Source organism: Lissotriton vulgaris, unplaced genomic scaffold (genome assembly GCF_964263255.1).
Source record: "Lissotriton vulgaris unplaced genomic scaffold, aLisVul1.2 SCAFFOLD_1267, whole genome shotgun sequence".
In the NCBI taxonomy this organism is placed as follows: Eukaryota; Metazoa; Chordata; class Amphibia; order Caudata; family Salamandridae; genus Lissotriton; species Lissotriton vulgaris.
The window spans coordinates 315,957-343,271 of NW_028252208.1; the positions used below are offsets into that span (position 1 = coordinate 315,957).

Genomic DNA, 27,315 nt, shown 5'->3' on the forward strand with positions numbered 1-27,315 from the left:
CTGCTTCAACGTACTTCGCATTCTCAAAAGATTTTCCGCTGGATCCCCCTCGAGACAAGAAAGACTGTCACCCACGCACTGGTCACGAGTCGACTGGATTATGGTAACACACTATATGCCGGAATCACAGCAAAATTACAGAAAAAACTCCAACGCATCCAAAACGCATCAGCGAGACTCATATTGGACATCCCTCGTCAAGATCACATCACCGGACACCTAAAAGACCTCCACTGGCTTCCCGTCAACAAAAGAATTACATTCCGCCTTTTCACCCACGCACACAAGGCCCTCTACAATCTAGGACCCGAATGCCTCAACACTCGACTGTCCTTCTACAAACGCACCCGCCAACTAAAATCGTCCAATCAAGCCCTCGCCGCAGTCCCGCGCATCCGAAAATCCACCATGGTTGGCTGATCCTTCTCCTTCCTGGCTGCTAAGACCTGGAACTCACTCCCCACTCACCTCCGCCTTACTCAAACCCACATCTCCTTCAGAAAAGAACTTAAAACCTGGCTATTCGACAAATAATGAACACCTTCCCAAGCGCCTTGAGACCCTCTGGGTGAGTAGTGCGCGATATAAATGCCCGAACTTGAACTTGAACTTGAATCGGTAAAATTACCGATTCATTAATATTTACCGATTCGGTAAATATACCGATCGGTAAATTTACCGAAAATGGCAGATTGACATGTAGGTAAGTATTTTAATATTGTGACATGTGACATGGCTTTAAGAATCGGTATTTTATCATGGAATACAATTCCATGGTAAAATACCGATTCCTGTGTGCCATGTGACAGACAGACGTGCCCTTAGGGCATGTCTGTGTGCCACATTGCACACATGGCCGTTTTGGGGGTGCTAGAGGGTGTCAAAGTGACACCCCCTGCACCCTTGGTCACAATCGGTATTTACCGATTCGGTAAATACCGAATCGGTATTTGAATTGAATCCTATGGGCTTCAAGCCCCATAGGATTCAATTGCAAATACCGATTAGGTATTTACCGAATCGGTAAATACCGAATTTTACCGATTCGGTAAATATTACCGAATTGGTACCTAAATAACATTTACCGAATTTGAAATACTGAATCGGTAAAATTCTGTATTTTTCGGTATTTCAAATTCGGTAAATGTCATTTACCTACAGATGGCCCTTAGCTCTTTTCCCCTTGGGCCAGTTCACTCTGCAAAAGTTTCAATTTGTTTTTTTTAAAAACAAAAACAGACCGTTTGAACTTTTAAATAAACAACGAAATTCACCAGTTATAGTTAGCACAGCTAACTATAACCTGTGCCCCCATCATGCAGTGCTTATGACCTCACATATTACATCATTCATGACATGTTTTGCAACATAATTTATGACAATACTGATGACAGCTCACAAAATATGTTTGTTTGTTTTATTGTTCACACAGTGGTTAGTAGTTACCATATTAATTTTCTACCCAGTTTTGTACAGCTTGTATCTAGCTAATGGGTATGTTTACAAAACTCGTGCTCTTAATACATCATAGGTATGTAGAGGTATTGAACACCTTATAAATCTTTGCACTGAAGAGTAATTCTGTGTGCAGATGACAGTTGACTCACATTGTTTGGTTCTACAGAGAATGATTCCAACAGGTAAAGATTCTGCTTAGTAGATACTACATATTGTAAGCACGTCTCAGTTGACACCAAGGCAGGCACACCATGCTGCAGAGACTCACTTTCTTCCGGTGCACATAATGTCAGCCGATCACCTCCACAGCCCCAGGTTGCACCAAAGCACGCACACTGCTTCACTGAGACTTACTCCAACTCCGGTGCCCCGATATCCAGGCGCTCTTCACCAATGCCTTTGGCAGCACCACAACACCTCACCGTGTCCAAGCCTCACTTCGCCTCCGGTGTACTAGATGACCAGGCGCTCTTCACTAGCGCCTCTGGTGCACCCTGACACGCACCCTGCGTGTCCGAGACTCACTCCACTTCCAATGCCCATGTAAACGGACACATTTTTAAACGTTCTCGTAAGATAATCTTTGCCCGCATTAGGCTTACATTCAGTAAGGAGTGATAAAGCACATTTACGTATTCGTAACATGTAGAATGTTAAATTTATACGATTTGGATAATATTGGTGATTACCAGTCACATTTTTAGCACATGCAATCAGCTACAGATTTAATTTCCTTGAATATGGTAGCTACACTGTGAATTTACTGTGAAATTACTTTGAAGTAGCTAGTAATAGCACTATATGGATGGCGAATGTAATGTAGTACAGACATCATGCATTTTAAATTACAGATCCCTTGATAAAGGCGCCTCGCGCCGAAATGCATTGGGAAGGCATTAACCTGTTATAATGCATTGGATACACAGTCTTTGCAATACAAGACTCCTTCAGTAATGTGAGTAACATTATGGAACGTTGACTAATGAAAAATTGGAAATACATTTGAAACCATTGAAAGAAAACTATACCTATTGTGGATTTGTCTATATGAACGCTGGAGACCCAGCCCAAACTAGTGTCCAGGGTGACAGGCCAACCAAAGGCTTGTCTCATTTCTTCAAACTAGGCTAACAAACACAATACCCAGCCTTCCCCATTCTGTTCAATGGGCAGGATGGCCTTTCACCAGTGAAAAATGAAATGGAGTGTTTTTCCCCTGTCAGGACATAGCACACACCTCAGTATATTCCCTGCCTTTTACTTACACTGCACTCTGTCCAGGGATTACCCAGGACCTACCACTGTGTACGCAAAAGGGAAAATGAGGCCTGACAAGTGGTTGCACTTATCAGTACAACATGCTAACTTAGAAAATTGCGCACAGGCCCTACACTGCCGCCAGAGTTCCCGTCTCCGCGCACCTTTGCATTACTAGCCCTGGAACACACAGTGCACATCACTATGGACTTTACTAGTAAGGCAAACATACCAATCATGGCCAGTCAATTACCATTACACTTTACACAGGGAACACTTGTACTTTGACACTGATCAGCAGTGGCAAAGTACCCAAAGCATCTAAATTGGCAACTCTATGTCAGGAAAACGGTCTAGGGGGAAAGCAAAAAGTTTATGGAACTTTAGGCAAAAAGGCCAAGTCCTACATTTGCTTTCAAAATAAAATCTTCATAAAAAAATGAAAGCATAAAAAAAACATTTAGCTATACTACTGTAACATTTCAGGTACCGTTTATTTGCAGCTGCAGCATCGTTTAGTAACGTGTTAATGCATGCTAGTATTTCCCAAAACTATTCATTATGGGAAATCAGTGTAACCAGTTTCAGTAAAATTATGGGAAACAAAAATAAATAAGCATCGGCAAAGCCAGTAGGTCTGAAATTCCTGGTCAGCTTTTTAGTTTTGTCAATGTGCGAATTGTTTTGGCATGGTTTTTGTAAAACCTTATTGGTCTGGGAGCTGTCTGGCCCGCACCATTATAACAAACTTTGGCAAAAGCAACAATTGTTTTTGGTCTCAAATAGAATACACTGCCACAGTAGCTACTGGCATTGGGCAAAACTACTGTGTGCCGATATGCTCCTTGTGAAAGCAGAATGCTGTCACAGTCAGTGAAGCCAGCCGATACAGAGAGAGAGACAACATTACGCAAAACATCATGGTCAACACCAGACCAAATTAGGGGCTCAATTATTAAAGGAAGTCTATGTCCTTGCATTAAGTGCAGCTATACAGCTTTCCTGAGATCCTAAGAATTTACAGAAGTAGGAGAAAATAATAGTACCCCATGAAAATATTTGAACTCCATATTGGCATGAGCAAATATGCATGTGTATCTTTGCTCATGCGAACATCTGAGTGTTTGCAAGTTTACTTTCCCTCCAACCACTTTTTTCCCCAACTATGGAAGAAGGGTTACGTCTGCCATTGTAAGGAGTAAATTTCCAACATTTCTCAGTATGGGAAAAGATCAGAAAAGAGTTGTTGAAAACCCTTAAAATATACAACTTAGTAGGTTTGCACAGACTCAAAAGGGCATTCTAACCCTAGAACTATTGCTTACCACTACCTTCAGCCCCAGTAGGTAGATCTGCAGAAACGTGGCAACATAAGGGCATTGCAAGTATTCAAACATTACTATGGTAAGAGCACTGGCATAATCAGAGAGGCTCTATCAGAGCTCCTATATAAGGAGATTGCGGCCATAATATGTCGCTACACTTCATGGCACTAAAGGGACAAGTGGATTTTGTTACAGGACAAGTCGATTAATGAAGCAACCTGCCCCTTGGACAAGTAGATATTTTTTATTACATTCCACACCGCTGGTCTAGATTATGTGACAGGATGGGGTTGGCTATGTCTTTGGCATATTTAGCAGCTGATTGCAGTTGTGCAGTAAGCTTTTCAGTGTCTTTTTAGGCTCTCTTTTTCTGTCTTGATTACCTGGGAGGAAGGGGATCGGTCTTACTTTTGAGAGGTTTTTAGTAGAAAATATGATTTGTTGCTCCAGAGAAGTATTTATAGCTATAGTGAGTATTTTATAAGTTGTTTTTGTGTGGTAAGGGTATGTTATGTAAGATTGGGAAAGGTCATCAATGTCCACCTCTAACATCTGGTTTGTTGTCCTGTTGACACATATAGTTGTGTTTGGCAAAGGCATAGAGATCCATCTAGGTGTGCTTGATACTGTATGTTTGTGGTGGTTGGAGATCTATGCGGTCCCCTAGTTTCCTGAGCCGTAGTTATTTCAACTGCCAGCTTAAGGTTGGCCATGATATTCCATAACTCTTGTCTTATCTTGTCTATTGTCGACTCTAAGTTGTTAACGCATGCTTACCCAGGAGACGTAGCATTGTTTGTGGTGCTGGGAAGGGGAGCCTCTTATGAGGGTGGGCATGCTTGTTCTTTGAGATATTGCTTGCCTGGTTTGGAGAGTTGTGCAAAGCGGTATTCCGCACAGTGAGTGGGAGGAGGTTTTGATCAGCCACTTGAATAGCTTACAGATGGTTACTGATGTGCACAAAACTGTTCATCAGAATTTCCATCTTTAGACCTCAACCTAGTGTTCCATTGTTCTCAAGCTTTCTATCTCGAGAATGCCTTGAGCCCTCTCATCCCTCTCTCAAAATGAACTCAGACTCTGGATGTCTGTATTAGCTAATAAATGTTATTCCTTTGTTACAGTTTTCATTCTTTAACAATCTCTGGTTTTAAATCCACAGGTGATTGAAGAGTGGGCGTAGAAGACAAAATGGTGATCAGTAATAAGCAAATAATTGAAAACTATTAAAGGACCGATGCTAAAGAAGTAAAGTTGCTTCAGAGCTCCAACAAGAGGAAAGTATCCAGGAATAAGATGTGGTGAGGAACTTGGATTAGAGTAAAATAAAGAATGTGAAAGCAGTGTTTATAAATAGACTTCCTGTTGCTCTAATGGTAGATGAAGAATGCCCTAGAGATGCTGACCCAGGGCAGGAAGACCATCTGTCTGAACCAGAGATGATAAGCATCAGTCTAAAGTTCTATCCGATCCAAGAGAAGATAATACACACAGAACAAGTGGGACTTGAAGAGTTTTTAACTGACCTCAGCAAAATGGAACTTGAGCACCATATCCAGTGAATTGTCTTTAAATCAAAAACAAATATCTGTTGGTCACTTATACATTGTAAACAAAGCTGCTTTAAAGACAGGTAGTCAGGTTAGGACTAAGATATCTACTAGTTATGAACTAGCGATGTGGGTATATCTGGGACCAAGGGAAGGAGAATGAAGGAAAATAAATGCACCTCTGTGACCAATTACCACATTCTGCTTGTAGTCCGGGTCCACATGTCCACTACCATTCTTACCCATTAGAAGTGACCTCAGGTATTTGTTACCGGGCAAGACCTGCAAAATCCTTAATATCCTCATTGTAGTCTTATATACAGACATAGAAGACATCCGTAAGAAGGGTGACAAGAAACAATGTGCTGCTACTGATACACAATAGTATTCTGAATGTTCATGCCAATACATTATGAATAAATAAATATGAGAAAAGGGTTAGAGAATACACATGGATGTAATCATGCAATAATCCCATGACAGGCTTCCCCATAAGTACCTGGGGCTGCTGATATTAAGGTTGTAGGGTGAATTAGGTTGCCTACAGAGGTTATACACTGCGAACTCCACAGAGAAGTGATCTTTGGCTAAATAAGATTTCATGTGTTAAGTTGAACAAGTGTAGCACATTTGAGTGGGTGATGCTAAACACATGCTGAATACGATTTAGTATTGCCTTAAGGTGTGTCTGCTAGAAAAATCCCAACTTGGAGATATTAACTTCAGAAAGAAATCTTATCTCATAATGGAATGTATACAAGACAAAACCGAACTTGGAGATATTAGCACCAAAAAGAAGTCTCATACATGCTCTGAATGTGAGAAGAGCTTTACTTGTCGATCCAGACTCAGTCAGCATGAGAAAACTCACACTGGGGAAAAACCTCATCAGTGCTCTGAATGCCAGAAACGCTTCACTCGCAAAGGCCATCTGACTCGACATGTGAGAACTCACACTGGAGAAAAACCTCATAAGTGCTCTGAATGCCACAAAGGTTTCCTATGTAAATTTGGACTTATTGAACATGAGAGAATGCACACTGGAGAGAAACCTTATCATTGCTCTGAATGTCCCAAAAGGTTCACTCAAAAATCCCAACTCAGTCGACATGAGAGAACTCACACTGGAGAGAAACCTTATCAGTGCTCTGAATGCCTAAATAGTTACCAATGTAAAGCAGATCTCACTCAACATGAGAGAACTCACACTGGAGAAAAACCTCATAAGTGCTCTGAATGCCAGAAAACCTTCAGTTGGAAAAGAGTTCTCACACGGCATGAGTTAACCCATACTGGGCAGAAATCCCATCAGTGCTCTGAATGCCCCAAAAACTTTAGTCGTAAATACCTTCTCACTCAACATGAGAGAACCCACACCGGGGAAAAACCATATCACTGCTCTGAATGCCAGAAAAGCTATTGGCTGAAAACTGGTCTTATTTTCCATGAGAAAACTCACACTGGAGAGAAACCATAAAAGTGCTCTGAATGTCACAAAACTTTAGTGAAAGAGCTAGTCTCACTCACCATGAACAAACCCATACTGGGCAAAAACCTTATCAGTGCACTGAATGCCTAGAAAAGTTCAGTTATAAAAGCAGTCTTATTGTACATCAGAGAACTCACACTGGGGAAAAACCTAATCAGTGCCTTGAATGCCAGAAAACCTTCAGTCATAAACTCAGTCTAACTTTCCATGAGAGAACTCACAGTGGGGAAAAACCTCATCAGTGCTCTGAATGCCAGAAAACCTTCAGTGTAATAAGTTACCTTACTGTTCATGAGAGAACACTCAATGGGGGAAGTACCTCTTCGGTGCTTTGAATTCCAGAGAAGCTTTAGTTATAAAACAATTCTCACTCCACATATAAAAGACCATACTAGCTAAAATAATGTATGAGTGTTATGAAGGCATGTAAAGATTCTGTTGAAAGATCCATGTTATAAAGCAAAAGTGTTTATTAGTGTTCTGAATGCCAGAAAAGCTTTATTCATAAAATTAATTTCAATGAAAATGAAAGAACACGTCCAGTGCCAAATCCTTATCACTGTTCTGAATGTCAGGAACACTTGAGTTCTAAAAGGGATGCCTTTTGACATGAGAGAACCCACACTGAGTATAAAATCTTAAAAATATACCCTTTGCCTGAAGCACTTTTCATATCCATTGCAGTGGTTGTAAACCACTTAAACTAAGTGCAAAACTGGTTTGCCACCAATCTCAAAAAGCTGATGCTGATAATTCCTCAAATCGGTCTTTGGTTCTACCAAGCACAGTTCACAGCCCCTCTTCTAAAGTTAATGGGTTACCTGTGCAACAGCTTTGAGAATGACTTGATGTTTTCCTTTTTTCTTTTAAATATATCTTTATTGCACATTTTATAGCTTACGTTTTAACGTACCTCTCCAAGTGGACAGTCCATTCTTAAGATTAATTCATGTCAGGTCTTATACACAGATCAAACATGTATACATATATTGCTATCTTTCCCACGTAGAAGACACCTGTGGAAAAATGTACCCAACTGACCCCCATTCCCACATCTCATAGAGAATAGAAAGATGCTCTACCATCCCTCTTCAAGTGTAGCCACCCACCCGTCAGAGGTGGCAACACCTTTAACCCTTTCCTCCTAGCCCCTCGCCTTTTTTTGCATATACTGCCACTTCCATTTGATAAACAGCTATTAGACAAGCGAGCCATTGTTGAACCGATGGTGCAGAGAGGTCTTTTTTCTTTTCTTTTTTCTTTTTAGTCCTCATTTTACCATTAGGGTCTCAAGGTTAACAATAAAAGCCCATCCCAACCTGGGCGCCCTGGGCCTATGTTATTGCATTTGCTTTAGGCCAACCAGGCCAGCTTCTTTTGTGCAAGGCTTGGTGTAATCATTGGACCATTGAGACCTTAGACAAGCCTCCTTTCAGTGCCCCAAGATGTCAAGGGTGGCCAGATATTTTTGTCACTGTCATTTACCAGGCCCTGATCCAATCTTGCCATGCCTAATGCCGCACCCAACCAGCTCTCATACAGCGGAGGTCTAGGGTCCTTCCACAATTTGCAGATCTCCCTGCGAGCAATCAGGATCAAGCAAAGAAATAATCCCACTTGCACGGCTGAAAGCTGGCTTGTAAAATCATAGTCCAGACCCAAAATAACTTGAGCTAGGTTTAAATTCAACTTGAACTTAAAAATACCTTCCACTCTACATGCACACTGTACAACGAATGTATGCCCTATGTTTTCTCGACAAAATAATAAAAATTGTTTTAAAATAAAAAAAATGCCTTCCAGGGCACTCTCCACATTGTGCCAAAACTCTCTTAAATAAACACATTAAAAAAAATTATGTTGTCTGCCTCAACCAGATCACATCTAGGAAACTTGGGAGGTGAGCGGGGAGCAAACATTGCAATTTTCTTGGGCGTCTAATACAGCCTATTAATTACATAAAATTATTCTTTTTAACCCGTTGGACGCTCATGACAAGCTCAGCTCATCATGAGCACGCGGGGATAATTCCCCCACTGTGCTGAACGTTCTGAAGAAATGGGTGTGGCCGTGACAAGCTCAGCTCGTCATGAGCACACGGCCATCGTGGCTCATGGCGAGATGAGCTCGTCACGAGCACCAGGGTGCTGTGCGCGCCCCCCGCCACTCAGCACAGCGTGGAATTACCCCCGCGGCCAACGGGTAAAGTGAAGCCGGTTTAACAAACTTGTATAAGGTTTGAAGAGATAAAGCATATAAATGTACAGATGTATCTCCCAAAACAGATGAATTCCATACTAGATGCAAGGGGGCAAGCTCTACATCCTCAGCGTCTAATAGACTCCCATACCAAAATCCAACCTCCCTCTTTTTTGGATTTGCATTGTGAAGACTGTACTCAATCTCCCAATTTCTGCTCCTTCTCTGCTGAAAACCAGGAGCATAATTGCACATATTTAAATCTAGAGAAGGTGTCACCAATTTTAGATCTTAAAACCTAACAAGGAAGAACTCAGTCGGATGATATTAGGTCGGACCAGATCATAATTCCTTCCTTATTAATAGGGAAAGCTAAATTGTCTTCTAGACACACAGGCAGTCCCGGGGAGTCCCAGATTGGAGTGAAGTCTGAATAGTATTTTATCCCCATCTCGCCTTAATTTTATGGCACACATTAAGGGCTGATTTTAATACCTTTAGGCGAACCTTCTTAAAAAAACCTAGGCGCCCCGAACTTATAAAGAAGTCCGATACCCCCTCTGTTAAATATTGCAGGGATTAGTTAGCATGAGCTGAAAGCCATTTTGTATTTTGGCAGCCATTTTCTGTAGCCATGTGCTCTGTCCTCCCTCAGTGTTGACTACTCTTGTAATCTGCGTAGAAACAAACTATATTTAGCATCTTCCACCTTCGCACATGCTCAGAAGGGCCTAGCTAGTAGAATGCACCTGCTCATCTTATAGAACTGTCAGGCTATTTTTGCTGCTGTATGGAGAAGTAACTCTCCTCCCACTTTCTTGAGCAAGCAGATCTTGCATGCCCATATTAGGCATTTTGCATGCTTACATGTGCCAGGACTGCCCCTTGGTCTTAGGCTGACTATGTAACCCTAAGCATATATGAGACCCCAGTTTTCTGTACTCCTTAGACTGCCTCATTCAGTTGCTAAGGCTTCTGTGTGATGTAGTCTCCCTCATCTGAGGTGAATAAATGTATTATTTTTATATTTCAGTTTATGTGCCAATTTCTTCTTTTTTAGTTTAAAAGGACCAGGTATCAGTGAGACCCCTGAGAAGGTTTCTGTGTTCTTCACCTCCCCCGAAGGTAGCCATAACCCTCAGAATCCTCCCCCAGTTAGTTTCAACGGGACCAGAGAGTAAACAACGTATATTTTTTAACTGGAAGGCAAGAGAATACCAAAGCACATCTGGAAGGGCCAGACCGCCCTTTAAAATTTTGCGTTTTAGCTTCTTCCAGGATAGCCTGGAGTTTTTATTTGACCAAATGAAGCTGCCTATTTTACTTTGAATTTTACCTAAGAGCTTACCTGGGATATCAAGGGGAATAGTGCTAAATAAATGTCAATTTAGGCAGAATAACCATCTTGACTAGATTTACCCGGCCATAGATGGTAAGAGGTAAGTTCTGCCATCTGGAAAAGATATGGTCTATTTCCTTAGCCACTTTCCTCAAATTGATCAGGAGAATATTAATTAAATCCTGTACTATAGTTATCCCCAAATACGTGAGCTCCTTGCTGCAGCTTCTGGACCAGCTATCTATGCCCCAACACATTACCTCAGTCTTAGAGGAGTTAACTAAGTACCCAGAGTACAGACCAAATTCCTTCAGAGTAGTTTCCACCTTAGTGATATAAATGTCGAACAATAGGGGTGAAATAGGGAACCCCTGGTGTGTTCCCCTTTTTTTGATAATCAACTTTATTGATTTTTTAAAAACAAATACATTCATTGGTAGCCGATCAAGTGTTACAATTATGGAAATTTGATCAAGTACAGTTGACAACAAGCACAAACGGGTCATTTCAATTGAGTGTGACCATCTCATAGCTCTATAAGCGCACAAGTGCAGTCGGATCTTCATACAGGCAACATATTGAACCATTTACCCTATATCTTCTCAAATAATTCAGGACATCCCCGGGCCTCAAAGAGAGTCTCTTCTTACGCTCCACACCATTCCACTCCCTTCCTCCACCTCTGCACAGTTGGGGCCTTAGCCTTAGACCAGAGCGCGGCTATATCCCTCTTTGCCACCGCCACTGCTGGTCCCAGGAATCTCTTATCAGCCCTGGAGCCGTCGAGGCCATTGAACACTCCCAGCAGCAAGCGCTTCGGGTCATGGGGAACCTACCATCCGAGGGCCTGAGTAAGTTTGAGTTCCACCCCCCTCCAGAACGGCGCCAGGGCCAGGCACTGCCATACCATGTGATAGAAATCTGCTAAAGGCAGACTCGCAGCGCGGTCAGGCTGGGGAGGGTCGTATATGGGCCCGGAAAAGGCGCGCCGGAGTCAGGTATGCTGCATGGAGGAAGTAAAGTTGGACAAGGCGTAACTTGGAGGATGTTGTCATGGTTTTGGGTGCCATAAGGGCATTGCGCCAGTCCGCCTCCTCCAAAGGACCCACCCAACCCTCCCAGCAATCACAGAGCCTGTCTAGGGACGCAGGACTATTGTTCACCAGTGCCCGGTATATGCGGGAGACCCCACCCCTCCCCAGGTTCCCCATCATCACCTGGGCCTCCAAGGGGCTGAATTCCGGGCGTGAGGGCGTGCCTGAGTTGGAGGTACTTATAGAATTGGGAAGGAAGAAGGGCATAGCGTTACTGGAAATCCGCAAAGGACTGAATGTGGTCTCCCACCCACACGTCTCCCAGTAGCGAGATCCCGACTAAATCCCATAGACAGAAATCCTGCAAGGACGAGACCTCCCGCAACCAAGCTCCACTCCACAGCGGCATTTGTCTAGCCGCTTACCCCAGGGATCATCCCTCAGCCCGATACTGTTCAACATATTTATGGCCCCGTTCGCACGCATCGCCCGAAAGCATGACATCAACATAATCTACGCCGACGACACTCAACTGATCCTCTCCCTCACCAAGGACACCCTCACTGCCAAATCCAACCTCCACGAAAGAATGAAGTCCATCGTCGACTGGATGAAGAACAGCCGACTAAAGCTGAACACAGACAAGACGGAGGTCCTATTCCTCAGCTCAAACCCTTCAGCCTGGTGGCCTACGACACTGGGGGCAGCCCCGTCACCCACCGACCATGCACCTAACCTGGGAGTCATCCTCGACTCAACGCTCTCCATGGCCAAGTAAGTCAACGCAGTCTCCTCCTACTGCTTCATCACCTTCTGCATGCTCCGCAACCGCTACAGGTGGATCCCGACAAGAAGAACAGTCACCCAGGCCCTCGTAAGTAGCAGACTCAACTATGGAAACGCCATCTATGCGGGAGCCCTGGCCAAGCTCATCAAACGACTGCAATGCATTCAAAACGCCTCGGCACGCCTGATCCTCGATGTACCATGCCACAGCCACATCACCCCCTACCTGAGAAACCTGCACTGGCTCCCCGTCGACAGGAGAATCTCCTTAAAACTCCTCATCCATGCACGCAAGGCACTCCACAAGACCGGTCCAGCCTACCTCAACAGACGTCTCTTCTTCTACGTCCCCAATCGCCAGCTCTGCTCCGCCGGCCTCTCCCTCGCCACCGTCCTCCGCATCCGAAGAACCACTGCAGGTGGCAGATCCTTCTCCCATCTCTCCTCCAAGACCTGGAACACCCTTCCACTCAGCCTACGACAGACCCAAGACCGGCTGACCTTCAGGAGGCTACTCAAGACCTGGCTGTTTGATGAGTAGCGGCACCCCCCCTCGTTGTTTGACGAGTAGCGGCACCCCCCTCTTTCTTACCTTTTTTTCTTTCCCAGCGCCTTGAGACCCTCGCAGGTAAGTAGTGCGCTCTACAAATTCTGTGATTGATTGATTGACCATTTGGGCTTGTCATACAAGAAAATATCGTCAGGAATGCAATCTAGACCCGGTGCCCTACCACCAGCTAGGGCCTTATGTGCGCCACTGACATCTGCCTCAGCAAATACCCTAGCAGAAGAGATGGGATGGATCAAGAATGGTGCCCCATCATCAACTTCTTCCTCTGCATATTGAGTGGCAAAATAAGTTATTATTTGTTTAGTTAGTAGATCTTCCAGCATTTTTTATGTTGTACTTGTATATAGTGCACTCTTGTTGTTTTGTTTAGTTATCATTTGGTCAATTTATATACCTCACAGTATTTATAGGTTATGCATGTTTATTTAATGCACTCTCATTGTTAGAGATTCTTTTGTTTAATTGTGATACGTCTGCCTCACAGCCATTTGCGCTGAGATGAAGGGGTGAAAGGGGCTTTGTAGAAGCAGCTGGCAGTGGTGCTGAATTCCTTGCGTGTGGAAGAGTTTTCACGCAACAATAAAAATGTCAAGTTAACTCTGCTGAATAATGTTATTGCTGCAGCAAAATCAGCGTTTTGTCAAGAGGCAGTTTTCACTCATGATGAAATAGAGTTAATATGCCTGGTTCAACTTACAAGGACACCGGGTTAGTGCCCTTCCAGATCTGGTGTTTTTCAGCAGTTTTAAAGATCTTCTTAGAGTTTTTCATTGCTCAAATGGGTGTAATTTCTGTTAGTTGCCTGTTTCCCTGGGCTTCACTGCTCAATTTTGCTCAAGAGAAAGCAGGGGCGGCTCTAACACTTGTGGTAGCCGGGCCAGTGAGTAAGGGTCACTTCAGGTGCTCTACATGTGGTCGTTGAATGTCACTCATAAGTACACTGAAACTATGAAAATGTCACACATAAGCAATCTGAAACCTTGGCAGCTATGAATGTAAAGGTTTCATTGATTGTTGTCATTTTTGCAGTAAAGATTGAGCAGTTTAATCGTTCCTAATAGAATTGTGAATGCTGTAGGTGCCTGTCCTCTTCGCAGCACGGTGATGCACTTGTGGGGTGTGAGGAGATCGCTTGTGGGCGCTCCCAGGCACTGTTCACTTGGCCAGCAGGCGGGGCTGCCAGAGAGGCCCCTGTAGAAAGAGCAGCCCAGGCGCTGGGGCACCAGTAACCTTAACTGCCATCATTATCTCTGCAACATCTACCTGCATTTGATAGTGGATCTTTATTCATTAAAATAAATAATTCCCTTGCTTTATCTGCTTCTGGATCCTTATATACAGAGGCACAAGACCGGTCCCGGTGAGTCTAAGACACGAGCTGGAGCAATAGCGCGGGAGACATTGGTCACTTGAATATTGTCTCCGAAGCACCCCCTGGCACGCAGAGATGCACCCACATATTCTCCCCGAGCACCCCTGGCCCACCCCAGGAGACCAGGACGCACCTGAATAATTCTATGTCGGGACCGGACGCAAGATTTATACATTACTTTCTTCACTTCTTATTAGCAGCAGTTTCAAAGTTAAACAAAAACACACTGTCCCAGTCCAACTTCCAAGAATCCTTAGGTAGTGTCTATGACACCCTTTAACCAATAGCAATATAGTCCATCAATGCATACATATCCCTGTTGCCTGCAGTCCTTCCTCTTTCTTCACTGCTGTTATTTAAGTCCCTCATTCCACTTACAACTTTTTTGGGGATAAGGTGTTTGGGGGGATTAAGAGTGTTACTAGCATTGCACTATGTTGGTGATTTACTTTGTTATAGTTGCTAGACCAAATTAACATAATTGTTGTGTGTGGACTTGCAAGAGGTTGACAAGACACATAGCAAGCTCCAGCGCATCATTGTCTCACACCGAGGGTCTGCTGGGGGTGCTGTTTCATGCTGTTTTGCAGCCAGTTGGATGCATTGCGATCTGTGAGGCAGTGCACTATAACCTTATAGCCCGCCGTAGAGAGCTATACCAGCTATTAGAGGCCCTCTCCAGCGTTGGCGAGGGCCTTTAACAAGTGAGAGGTACTTTAATAGCCGGTATAGCCCAGCTGCGAAGGGCTATAAGGCTATTAGAACATTCTGCCACTAGAGGGCAGAATGTTCTAACAAAAAAAACCAAAGCCTTGAGGGGATTGGAATCCCCTCAGGCTCCCTGAAGCCTTTGTTCACAGCCAGAGCTGTGAACAAAGAAGCATTGGAATGTTGGAGCTCCAGGCTTATACCAGCCATTATAAGCCCGGAGCACTCCATAGTTTTCAATGGAGCTCCCAACATTCCAATGTTCTAATATGCTGTAGAAGGACTCTCCAGACTTGTGACCCATGCTAGGGAGTACAGAAGGGCATTTCCACGGCTGCATTGCCGTGTGACCCCCCTTCCTACCAACCCTCGCAAATCACCGCGAGTGCAGTAAGAGTACAGCCTATAGGCTGCATCGAGATTGAGACCAAGGTTCTTTCTCCCATTGGAGCACCTACCGGGGGTCTACCTCTGTATATATGGAGTGATTTAGTGCCCATACCCTCTATGTATATGGATCCTTTCCGGGATCATGAGTATTCACCTGTTTAAGCCTCTGAGGAGGAATGGCCCCCATAGCGCTACCTTCCAGCAGGGGTGGACATGCTGCTTTTGCAGGCAATTTTTAAGGCGTTGGCGCTTCTAAAAGAATAGGCTAAAGTCCCAGGTCTCTGGAGGTTCCAGGATCTTTGGAGCCATGGGGCAGAACGTAGCGACGTATCCAAATCTACCGCTCTAAAGGCCCATAAACAAAATGTGGGGCACCTGGAAGCTTTTGACTGCTTAACGGACGACTTCCGTAAGAGAGCACACACGTTAAAGAATGCACCCTACCGGGAGGAAGACTAACCCAGGAATACTGGTGACACTGTCGCAGCAAATCCTAACCCTGACAATGGGTACCGAGATCTGGGGGAGGGCTTAGCATTCCAGGTCGATGGCTTCCGGCTCCTTTGAAGGGGACTCCACCTCGGCTGACATGTTTGAACCCGAGGGTATATGCCATCTGCGATCCTCGGAGCGGCTCCCAGACCAAAACTCTGCAGAATATGTTGCTTGAAAAATACGCCAACCTCTGAGCAAAGGAGTTTGCACCCGCCTTTGGGGGGAGGAGTGCCCTAGACTGTCCTTAGAGGGGAAGGTGGCGGCCACCACTGACATTAATCCCAAGCTGTGCATATTCTTTGCTAATTATATGAAGGACCCTGAGAAGGGCATTGACCGCACCTGGAGGGCATGTCAGGATAAATTACTTGATGTGGTAGGCCCACTAATGAAAATTATTGAACTGGCCGAATGCTCCAGACAGTCAGGTAAACCCTTGCCCACAGATATTGTTGCTGGGTGGGTGCAACGGGCAATGTGCCTTTTAGGCAATGCCAATTGTGCCCTGTCGGCAGAAAGGAGATGCTCCCTCCTTCTAAAAATCAACCCAAAACTGGGGGAACTCTCCTCATCTGAGGCAGGGCCATAGCAAAGGGCAATTTGTTTGGTAAGCCTTTCGTGAAGGAGCTGGGTAAATTTGTGGCCAACTTTTCAGTGCTTGGTAAAGTGCAGACCTCCATCAAAAAGATTTTTCCGGGGAAGCTCTTTGCCGGAAGAGGCAGGGGTCGCTTCTCTGGCCGCTCTTTCCAGTCAGGCTTCAGCAGTTGGAATGATGGCAGACAAGGCACCTTCTAGCCCAATCGAGGAATCAGAAAGGGCAGAGTCAACAGTGCCAAAGGTGGGGCTAACACTCACAGAGGCTTTAACAGTAAGGAGCATCTTTTCTTTCCCTGTTGAACTAGGGGGAAGACTGCAATTGTTTTCATGCAGGTGGAAGGCAATCACAATAGAGCCGTGGGTCCTGGAAACAGTAAAGGGCTTCTACATAGAGTTCTAGGGAACTACAGTCCAGTCATCCAGACAGATATGTCACGGATCGACTCGGAGTTGCAGGAGCTACTCTCCAAGGGAGCCATTCGGAAGTCAGTCCTTCACCCTTGGGGTTTCCTCAGAATCCTCCTTCTGGTAGAAAAGAAATACAAAGGTTTCTGTCCTGTCATAAATCTAAGGGGCTTCAACGAATGGTTGGTGTATCGCCACGTAAAAATGGAGGGCATCCATCTCCTAAGAGACCTATTCCTACAGAATGACTGGATGGTGCTCTAGGATTTCAAGGACGCCTATCTGACGGTCCCCATCTTTACACCTCACTGACAGTTCCGGCAGTTTTCTTGGATTTATCAGGTGTTTGCGTTTCAGTCCCTCCCATTTGACCTATCCTGACCACTGTGGTGCTTCATGAAGCTCCTCAAATCAGTGGTGAAGATTCTCAGAACTAAGGGCATAGGACTGATCATCTATCTACACAATATCCCTCTGAAAGACCAATCACGCACCCATCTAGTGACTCACCTGAACATGACCATTGCATTCCTGCAGGAGTTGGGGTTCGTGATTAATGCCCAAAAATAAGAGCTGACCTCGTCACAGAGCATGCTATTCCTGGGATTTCTCATAGATTCCACTTAAGCCACTCTCAGCCTTCTGGAGGAGAAGATATTGAAGATCAAGAAGGAGTTGAACAAGGTCTTGTGAAGGGACAGACTCTCCCTCAGACAACTGGCCAGGATTGTTGGCTTATTGACTTTTCCAGTCCAAACCATCTTCCAGGGCCCGCTCTGCTACCGAGCATTACAGAGGTTGAAGGCAGTGCATCTTCAGAAGGGTCTCACATACTCAGAACTGATTTCTCTGACGAGTGAGGCCATGATGGAACTGCAGTGGTGGATGGACCACATGCTAACTTGGAATGGGAGTGAGTTCTTCAAATCCCTCCCGGACCTGGTGAGAGGGCCAGATGGCAGCCATCAGCGGGACGATGGGTGGAGGATAAATTGAGCATGCACATCAACTACCTGGAATTCTTGGTGGGATCCTTTGCGATCCATTCATTGACAAAGGACAGATTCTCCTGCTATGTGCTATTGAGGATGGACAACACAACAGCGGTCCAGAACATCAATTGACTGGGAGGTACTAGATAGAGAGCGCGAGCGGAGATTGCTAAAGATCCCTGAATTCAGTACCAGACTGGAATTCCAGGCATTTCACAGATACATCAATTTGCAGTTGGATCTTTCGGGCATTGATCGACATGTGGGGTCCCTGGTCCATAGATCTGTTTGCTTCCAGACTAAATGCACAGCTCCCTTGGCATATCAGCTGGAGGCCAGATCCGGGAGCCTTGGTGGTGGACACTTCCATGCTCAATTGGACGACGTGGCAGGCTTATGCATTCTCGTCGTTTCTTCTGATCCCCAGAGTGGCAGCTCAAGTTCGACATCAGAGGACGTCTTTGATTCTGATGATCCCCGTCTCCTGCCTTCCGGAACTTTCATGGATGAACCCAGTGCAAGTTCAATCATTTACCATGATCCTTCTGGACCCCAATGGCCATCTACATCCTATGGTATTACAAGGCCACTTACAGCTCATCATGTGGAAGATTTCAGGCGACGCTGGCATACATCAGGCATGGGCCCCGGGGATCATCAAGAGGTACAGATTGGCTTGGAGAAGATGGATTCATTGGTGTGTGGAGAGACACCTAGATCCTGTGGGGGTGCAAATTACAGATATCTTGAAGTTTCATGCTTAACTGGTGGACTTGGGCCCAGCCAATTTCATTGGAAATTCGTTCCACTCAGCGATTTCAGCAGGGCCCATGCCCATTTACAACACCGCGGTTGGAGAGCATTCATGGGTGTACTAAAGGGTATCAGACTGTCTAATTCGCCAGAGCCTAGATATTCTCGCTTGTAGGATGTGAACCTGGTGCTGCGTCTTTTGGTAGGACAACCAGTATCTGTCTAGGAAGGAGATTTCAGTGAAACTGGGCATGTTACTCTGTTTCATTTCATGCAAAATACTGTCTGATATTAGAGCCCTTGACATCATGTGTCTTTACCCCAGAGGGGGTAACACTCTCCATTTCTAGGAGGACTAAGGCTAATACCAGGTTGGTTACTTACCCTTCTTTTGAGGCTGCTCCTAAAATCTGTGTGGTAAGATGCATAAAGGCCTACAAGGAGATGATGGCGGAGGTGAGACCTCCAGGGGAGGAAAAACTACTGATCGTTCTAAGGAAATCATTCAAAGTAGTCTCTTTTACCTCCATTGCCAGGTAGATACGTTGGATTATGGCAGAGGCCGGAATAGACATTCATTGTTTTGGAGCTCACTCGACTAGAGGAGCAATGGCTTCCAAAGGTGTTCAAGTAGGCGGTAGATTGGAGGACATTATGAATGTGGAAGATTGGTCCTCAGAATCCACCTTTAAAGGTTTTACTTTAAACATATTTATGAGGCAGCATCCTTGGTGGTACGTATTCTTTTAACATGCATTTTCCTCACCTCCAGTCCTGACATAGAATGACAAATTTCCTAGATGCAATGAAGGAAACTTTTAATTCTATTAAGGATGCTAAGACGATGATTATCCCACCCGGATCACATTGGGAATATGTTCCGGGTGCTACTGTTTAATTCCATTTTAAATACTGTTGTAATAATTATTTTACTCATGAGGAGCTGTGTTCAATGCTCCGGTGGTGGGGCACGAGGGAGCTGTGCAATAGCTCAGGCAAGGGCTTACATATTCTAGACGCTGGGTCAGCGTTCTAGCGGCTGGACCCGACGCACAGCTGATGACATAAAAATGCCAGATGGCGCCACCGCGCAGCGCTTAATAGAGGGGTTACTGCCCTCTCTGAACAGGATCGCTCTACTTTTCTGCTGCGCCACCTTTTTTAAAACAATAGCTGTGTTGTGGACGAATCTAGGACTCTAGTTTAATATTCCTGATTTATGCCCTTATATAGTTATATCATATCATATCCTTATAAAGGCATAACAATCATACCCATATTAAGACATAGCCAATTCAGTCCAAATACGGCAGGGCTACTTTCAAAGATTCCTAGAAATCACAACGAGTTCTTGGAGAGACCAAACCTCCAGCAGTCCGGGACTTCCCCCTGCTTCTATATTTTGATCTGTCCTAGAACTACTGGAGTCCTGAAAAAACTGCGAGTTCTTGTGACGTCTTATGTCCAACCTTACGTCAAACTCGGCACCTTCCAGGTATAAATATACCAGCATCTGCCCTAGCAAAACACACAGTGGTTTGGAGCCGATCGACTAACTACTTGCCCGACGCCCTCCTGTAGTAACTACCGAAGGAAGCCGACCCTCCCGCTGACGCACTGGGAGAGACGCTGTCTTTTCTCTTGCCGAGAAATCCAGCTCCGGTGTTTCCCACCTACCCTTGCGGGTTACTGGGAGATTGAGTACTGAGAGAGAGATACAAGACCTCCTACATTCTATAAACCAGGTACGGAGCTGATTAGACCCTTAGAGAATTCTTGGTTAGATTCTTGGCAGAAACGATTTCACTTTAACACTACTTCTCACTTACTCCTTCCCATGTACTAGGCTTAGGTTAGGTACACCGGGGTAGGCGTATCTTAGAAGCACCAGTTGAGTAAGTTTAGTCACTATTTATCATTGTATGTATTTTATCCAATTTAAGTATCGTATGGCTTAGAAACAATACCATGCTTTTACAGTATTTTTTTATAATACTCTTTTTACTGTACGCACTTTACTTTATGACCAGTATTGCGATTGTAGCAATTCACTTCTCTTGCATGAGAAAGAAGACTGCTCAATAAATAACCACTTTTATTGAAAACACCCGTCTCTCTGTATTTCTCTGCACTTCTGATGAGACTAAGCATGCACGATTGACTGAGTGAAATAGCTATCTATTGTTTCCGCGACTCTGGAGCTATACTCCTTTTTCTTGGGGAGCAAAGTTGTCATGTTTATGCGGTTGTCAGAAACTAATCCCTTCTTGTGTATTCGAGAAAGTTTCTAGAGACCTCTGAGCTAGCTGGCATTCATAATTAAGTCTAACATATTCAATAGAGGCCTAGTCAACTTCAGTCCTACGTCTAAACTATCGTTTGTTATTCCAATGCGCAGAGCCTATTGGGAATATAGGAACTACGCTACATGGCGCCCAACGTTTGGTAAGGCGATAATTTAACCCTAGATACTAGAGTAACTTAGTCGTGCTTTTCACACAGACCCCTTTTCCCGTAAAAACTCCAATAGACGTCTGGAGGGGGCGAAAGGTTAATATCCGCCAGAACTAAGTAGGATGAGAATCCTATGTATTAGTTTTTGGTTTGTTCAACGTTGAAGGATAAAGTGTTCCAAAATATTGTGCACCTAATCTTGGTTTCCTTGAAATTTGCTCTGCAAACTTACTGTCAACAAAATGACGGAAATTGACGACGAAAGGGATAGAGCGGTTTTGGCAGCTCAACTATTGGCGGAAAACACAAGTCTCCAACAAAACTTTCCGGATGCAATAATCATCCCAATAAATGTAAGAAGGAGTGTAACTTACAAACTTATAAATAACAGAGTATCATCGAGAGGTGGTACAATTATCTTTGTAATAGAGGCACATGAGTATCGGCAGACAGAGGTATTCTATTCATGAATAACTCTTCCAGCAGCAAATGCTGTAACACGGGAGTTCCACTACTACAAAACAGAGGAACTTCCAACGGACTATGTTCCTTTTGAGGACATTGAAATTCCACTAACTTACTAGGAGCATCAGCTCTGGTTTAATGGCGCCCTAAAACATCACAATAAAATTACCAGGCTCGGTCCACTAGGTAGACCAGGAGCTACATGGCCGGTATTAGCTGGTTACACACCACATCCTGACATCGAGAGCATGTCAAACAGAGAGCTGTTAATTCAATTGAAACATTTAATTAAAATACATAGACAATTGGTCCAATATGTCAGGCAGACTTTAACAGTCCAACCAGCAATAAAAATTACGCAGCACACCCCTCACCAGGGGAACACAAACAAAATTACACCACAGACAATACAATCAGTAATTGGCAAATTACCCGCAAAACGGGAACAAATTCCATTCAGGTTAGCTCAAAAGATTACCCAAATAGGGGCAGTATTCCCTGATAGTACACCTCATGAAAAACACAGAATTCTGACAATCTGTTTACCAATGGGGATCGCACCACATGTGGAGGACTGTGACATTTTGGGAAGAGTCTTTGCTTCAATCTACACAAAAACACAGGGTGTTCCATCAATGGCGGTGATACCAGATGCTCTGAGACAGATTCAAAATGAATACGGTCCAAAACCTGGTTTAAATTTGTTATGTTATGTTATGTTATGTTATATTTATTTTTATATAGCGCGCGGCTACTCAAAAAGAGTGTCCCGGCGCTTTAAATAATGAGACCTACAGCAAAATAACACAACACAGTAATAAAAACAAAGTGGAAAGCAGAAAACAGAGAGAGACAGAAAAAAAAGCCTAGAGGGCAAACAGCCAGGTTTTGAGGCCTTTCCTGAATGCAAGTAAACTAGTAGCTCCCCGGAGTGTCAACGGCAAGGTGTTCCACAGCTGTGGCGCCAGCAGTCCAAAGGAGCGGCCTCCAATGCGAGCTCTCTTCACACGCGGCACAGCCGCCAGAAACAGAGATTCTGATCTGAGAGAGCGAGCCGGATGGTAAAAGGCAAGTCTCCTTTGGAGGTACTTAGCTCCCACAGCATGAAGAGCTTTGTAGGCCAAAGTTAATGCCTTGGAGGCAATCCGTTTACGGATAGGCAGCCAGTGTAAGGTCTGCAACAGGCCAGCAGCACTGGCTCGCCTGTTAAGGCCATAAATGGCCCTTGCGGCCGCGTTCTGCACAACTTGGAGCCGCTGCATCAGATACTCTGGCAGGCCCAGGTAAAGGACGTTGGAATAATCCAACCTAGAGCCGATCAGAGCCTGCACAGTGAGCTTCCTGTGTTCCTCAGACAGAAGAGGCAAAAACCTCCGCAGCATCTTAGGTATGAAATTACTGAAAGACTTAAAGCAAGACCCGGCTATACTTCTAGCCAATATAAGAGGTGAAGCAGCATCTGTGGCGATCAGGCAAAAATTAAAAGAAACAGAATTAGCAGACCAGCCTTTTGAACTTGCCAGAATAATTGAAAAGTGCTATGAAGAATTAGCTAGAGATAGTTTGGGTGGGAAACCACTAAAACCACAACTACCAGAAAATCCTGAAACATCTTTTATCAAGAATAATATCACTACTACAAATAAGAAGTGGGAGGGTAATAAACAGACTCTTCCCAGAGAAAAACAGTTTCAGTCCTTCCTCACAGAAATCGGAAAGAAGAGGATGGTCAGAACATAAATAAAAGCGCGTCAAGTCCAAAGACAAGGAACCTGCTCATCAAAGTAAAAAATCACGAATTGCCCATCTCACTGTCCTATTTCTGGTATATGAGTTATCAAGTGAAGGCAAAAGCCTAGCAGACAACTTCTTAGAGAAGTGTGCAGTGCTCCAAGCTCCAAAAACGCTGAAAAACTTACAATCAAATCTAGGTTTCTTGAAATTTGGATGGACATACATTCTAAACTACACATAGAGGGTTAAACCTCTCTACAAATTAATTAAACCTGATTTCAAACCAAATAATTGGACACAGAAACACACAGAAATTTTACGTTCAATTCAAACAGACCTGTTAACAAAAACAAAGCTGCAAACACGCGTAAACAAACTCAACCTTTTAATCTGAGTCATCCCAGGAAGATGCGGATTTACGTACCTGACCTCTAAAGAGGGAGAAACTGCAATAGCTTACAATTCACACTTGTACAAACAAGCTGAAATGAAATTCAGTTCTACTGAAAAAATTCTGACAGTGGTTCAAACTGCTGTAGCAAAAGAAAGAGCCCTCGCACAGGGCAAACGTATAATAATATTTACACCTGTACCTGCCCTGGAGGCAGTGACAAGAGCAAGCCTTCCAAATGCTAAAGCTTTACATCCGAGATAGATACAGTGGGTTAATTCTCTTGCTGCATCAGAAGTAGTAGACGAATTTGATCCTAACTTAAAATCACAAGAATTTCTCCAATACGAGTATGAATGTCCTCTGCCGACCGAAATTCTGCCTCCGGAACATTACAGCCGTATAATATATCCAGACGGATCAGCACAGCCTGCAGTTGGGGGTAAACGAGCTTATAGTGTTGCGTGCGCGATTGTTAAAGGTCGTTGGCACAAAGGTAAATTCAGATCTCTGGTCACTAAAACTCAATCACTCAGACACTTGCCAGCTCAGCGAGCTGAACTACAGGCTTTAAAGATGGCACTTGAAAATGCTGATCGCGAATTCCCCACACTAATAGTGTGCGATTCACATTATTGCGTCCATTCTTACAATGATTTCTTGCAGACCTGGATTCAAAACGGTTACAAAGATGAGAAAGGTAGCACAATAAAGCATAAAAGCTATGGGAACAATTAGTTCTTTTACAGAAAGAACTACAAAAGACTCACGTGATACATACGCTGAGTCATCGACGTGATGCCGTTCACGTTGCAGGGAATTCATTGGCTGATAAAGCGGCAAAGGCAGCTGTTCAACCGGCTTCCGTAGCTACAGTTAAGCGTTCTAAAAAACGAATAGATGGTGAAACAATGCTGGCAGTAAAAGCCTCACTGGAAGGCAATTATGCGGCGTTGCCTCTATATTATCCACTCGGAAATACATACATAATTGATGCAAACTCCGTTCCTTTTGCTCAAATCCCTGGAGTGGGGGACAGAGTAATTCCAAACAGGAACCGGAGGGCTTACTTGATTCAAGGAGCACATATGGGAATGGGTCTGAGGCATCAAGGGATCTTAAAATCTCTAATAGAATTACAAACGATGTACTGGTGGCCGGGAATGAGCGTGCAAGTTTATAACTTTGCAATGGGTTGTCAGGACTGCAACAGAGATCGCAGTTGTGAACCGGACCAGATAACTGACTCAAGCACAGTAGGACCAGCCCAGACACCTCTATTAGATAGCATTAGACTATCAACACACAGACGTCTGACCGGACAAATGCGGTCCCATAAAAATTAAGACGACATTCATTTGGATGTGGCCCCAGCGCTCGGCTGACGCCGGAACTGTTATTAAAGATCTGCGAGTCTTTATCGGCACATATGCAATTGGCACGCTACATTCTGACGAGGGTCCTGCGTTTAGCTCTCGAGCTTACAAGGAGGCCATGGCCAGCTTGGGCATTGCTTTGCGGTACTTTAGCCCCTTCCATCCTGAGGGTAATGCGGTAGTAGAGAGAAAAAACGGTGACATAAAGCAATCTATAACAGCGAGGGTATTAGGTTTGGGTGATGGGTGGGTCAAACATCTAATAAGTGTCCAATGTAGTCTTAATAATCTGCCAAGACATTCTCTGGGTGGAATCACTCCGTATGAACTTTTGTTTGGTACTAGAATGTTGATCGAAGACCTCCATCGTCAGACTTCAGTGGTGGAACAAAAAACCTTTGATATCAAAGATCGTTTGGCTGTTTTACAAGACTTAAATGAAACAAGAAGAAGTCTAAGTAACACAAAGCAAAAGCCAGCGACCACTGAAGAAAAACCACCTATCCCAACAATCAATGTTTCCATTGATTGTTGACTTTATCTTCTTACTCTAACTTTTTTACAGTGTATTATTTTCTTGGCTCATTGATTTATCCATATGTCCCTTTAACTCATTCTATATTTATGCTCTTGTATTACTCTTTCTTCGGTATTCCCTCTCTAATTTAGACATTCCACTCCCTCGCAAGCATTGTTGTTGTCTTCTACCTATCTGCTCTTATCTGCCAATTGTTTATCTATTTGATTGCAAGCTTTGCTGCTGGTATACTGATCTGCTCCATTTGTGCCGATTGTTTATCTGTTTGATTTGCTCCATGCTGTCTATATAATTTATTTATCTATTTGATCTGCTCCATTTTGCCGATTATAATTCCTCACTTGTCTACCCTATTCCTTGTCTAGCCCCCATATTTCTACCCCTCACTCTCCGAGTGCCCCCCTTAGTTCCCAATTCTCCTCTCCTGCTCTATCCCCCATTTCCTTAACTTCCCTCTCTCCACTCTCTCTTCCTCTCACGTCTACCCAACATGCCCCCTCACCGCATTGACCATCACCACCAGGACTCTACTCTATCCAAACATGGCCACAACTCATGGACCATTCTCTACCCCTCCAATCTCTCCAAACATGCTAAGGAAAACTTCAAACATAAACTCCGTATCCGTAAACCTGAAACACATATTGTTGATAACTACCTCAGCCTCACCGCCCCCATTATAACCAACTACATCTTTTTCTCCAAACGTCCTTCGAAATAGAAAAACATCTTCCTACAACACCTCCCAATCTCTAAATCAACTAAAATACCATATGGATTCAAAATATCCACTGCTCCCTCCCCAGCCTTTCATGGTGATATTGATATCTCCATCTTCAAAACAGGTAACAACCTTGTACAAGCCACGGTATTCCACCTTTCCATCTTCGAACCCCACTTCAGCATTATGTCTATCCTCCTTGACCACTCTGTACCGAACACTCCATCTCCCCAAATGAATAGTGCCCCTCCAACCTCCCCCTCCCCCTTGCTCTACCTCCAGTCTCAACCATACAGCTAACACCATCCTCCAACAATTGACTTCACCATCACTCTCCCTGGACCTCTCTACAGCAATCGACATCCCCCAACCACAGTTACCTATTTCTCATCCACCTCTAATTTCCCTCTCTACCCCTAACTAACGGAACTCACACTCCTCGGACCCCTCCACTAAAAACAGTTGCCCCCAATCCCTCCCATCTACATATCATTCCCCTACCATGACCCCCTCTTCCTGACCCCACAACCTCTCTCCCCCTACCCAAATACTCACGTTCTCCACCGTACTTTCCCCTCAATCCCCTAACACAACTCCTTACTCCATCCTCTTCCCCATCCTGAACACCCTCTTCTCCTTCCCATCCCCCTATCCTGCCCCTCCAGGCCCTTCTAACTCCACCTCCCAATCCTTTATCCCTACCCCCGATAAATACACAACCCCGCCACCCCAATATATCCGCTCTCCACTAGCTCTATGCCCTTTTATCCTATATGGTCACATCTCCTGAAGTTCTTAACCTCCTGTCTAACCTAGCCCAACCCCCCACACCTAACAGCCCCAACACCCCCCACTCCACACCCACAACCCTAGCTCCTCCCTTACACATCAGTTCACCCTCCGCAACGAACCCAGA

The 27,315-nt window shown here is 44.4% G+C and overlaps 1 protein-coding gene across 1 annotated transcript; it reads left to right on the forward strand.

The window, feature by feature from the left end:
* Positions 1 to 6,224: 6,224 nt before the first annotated feature.
* Positions 6,225 to 8,872, forward strand: LOC147662637 (uncharacterized). Its single transcript, XM_086951031.1, is given in 2 exon segments — positions 6,225 to 7,083; positions 7,086 to 8,872. Coding segments are annotated over 2 exon segments (1,077 nt in total). The 5' UTR covers positions 6,225 to 6,335; the 3' UTR covers positions 7,415 to 8,872.
* Positions 8,873 to 27,315: the final 18,443 nt, after the last annotated feature.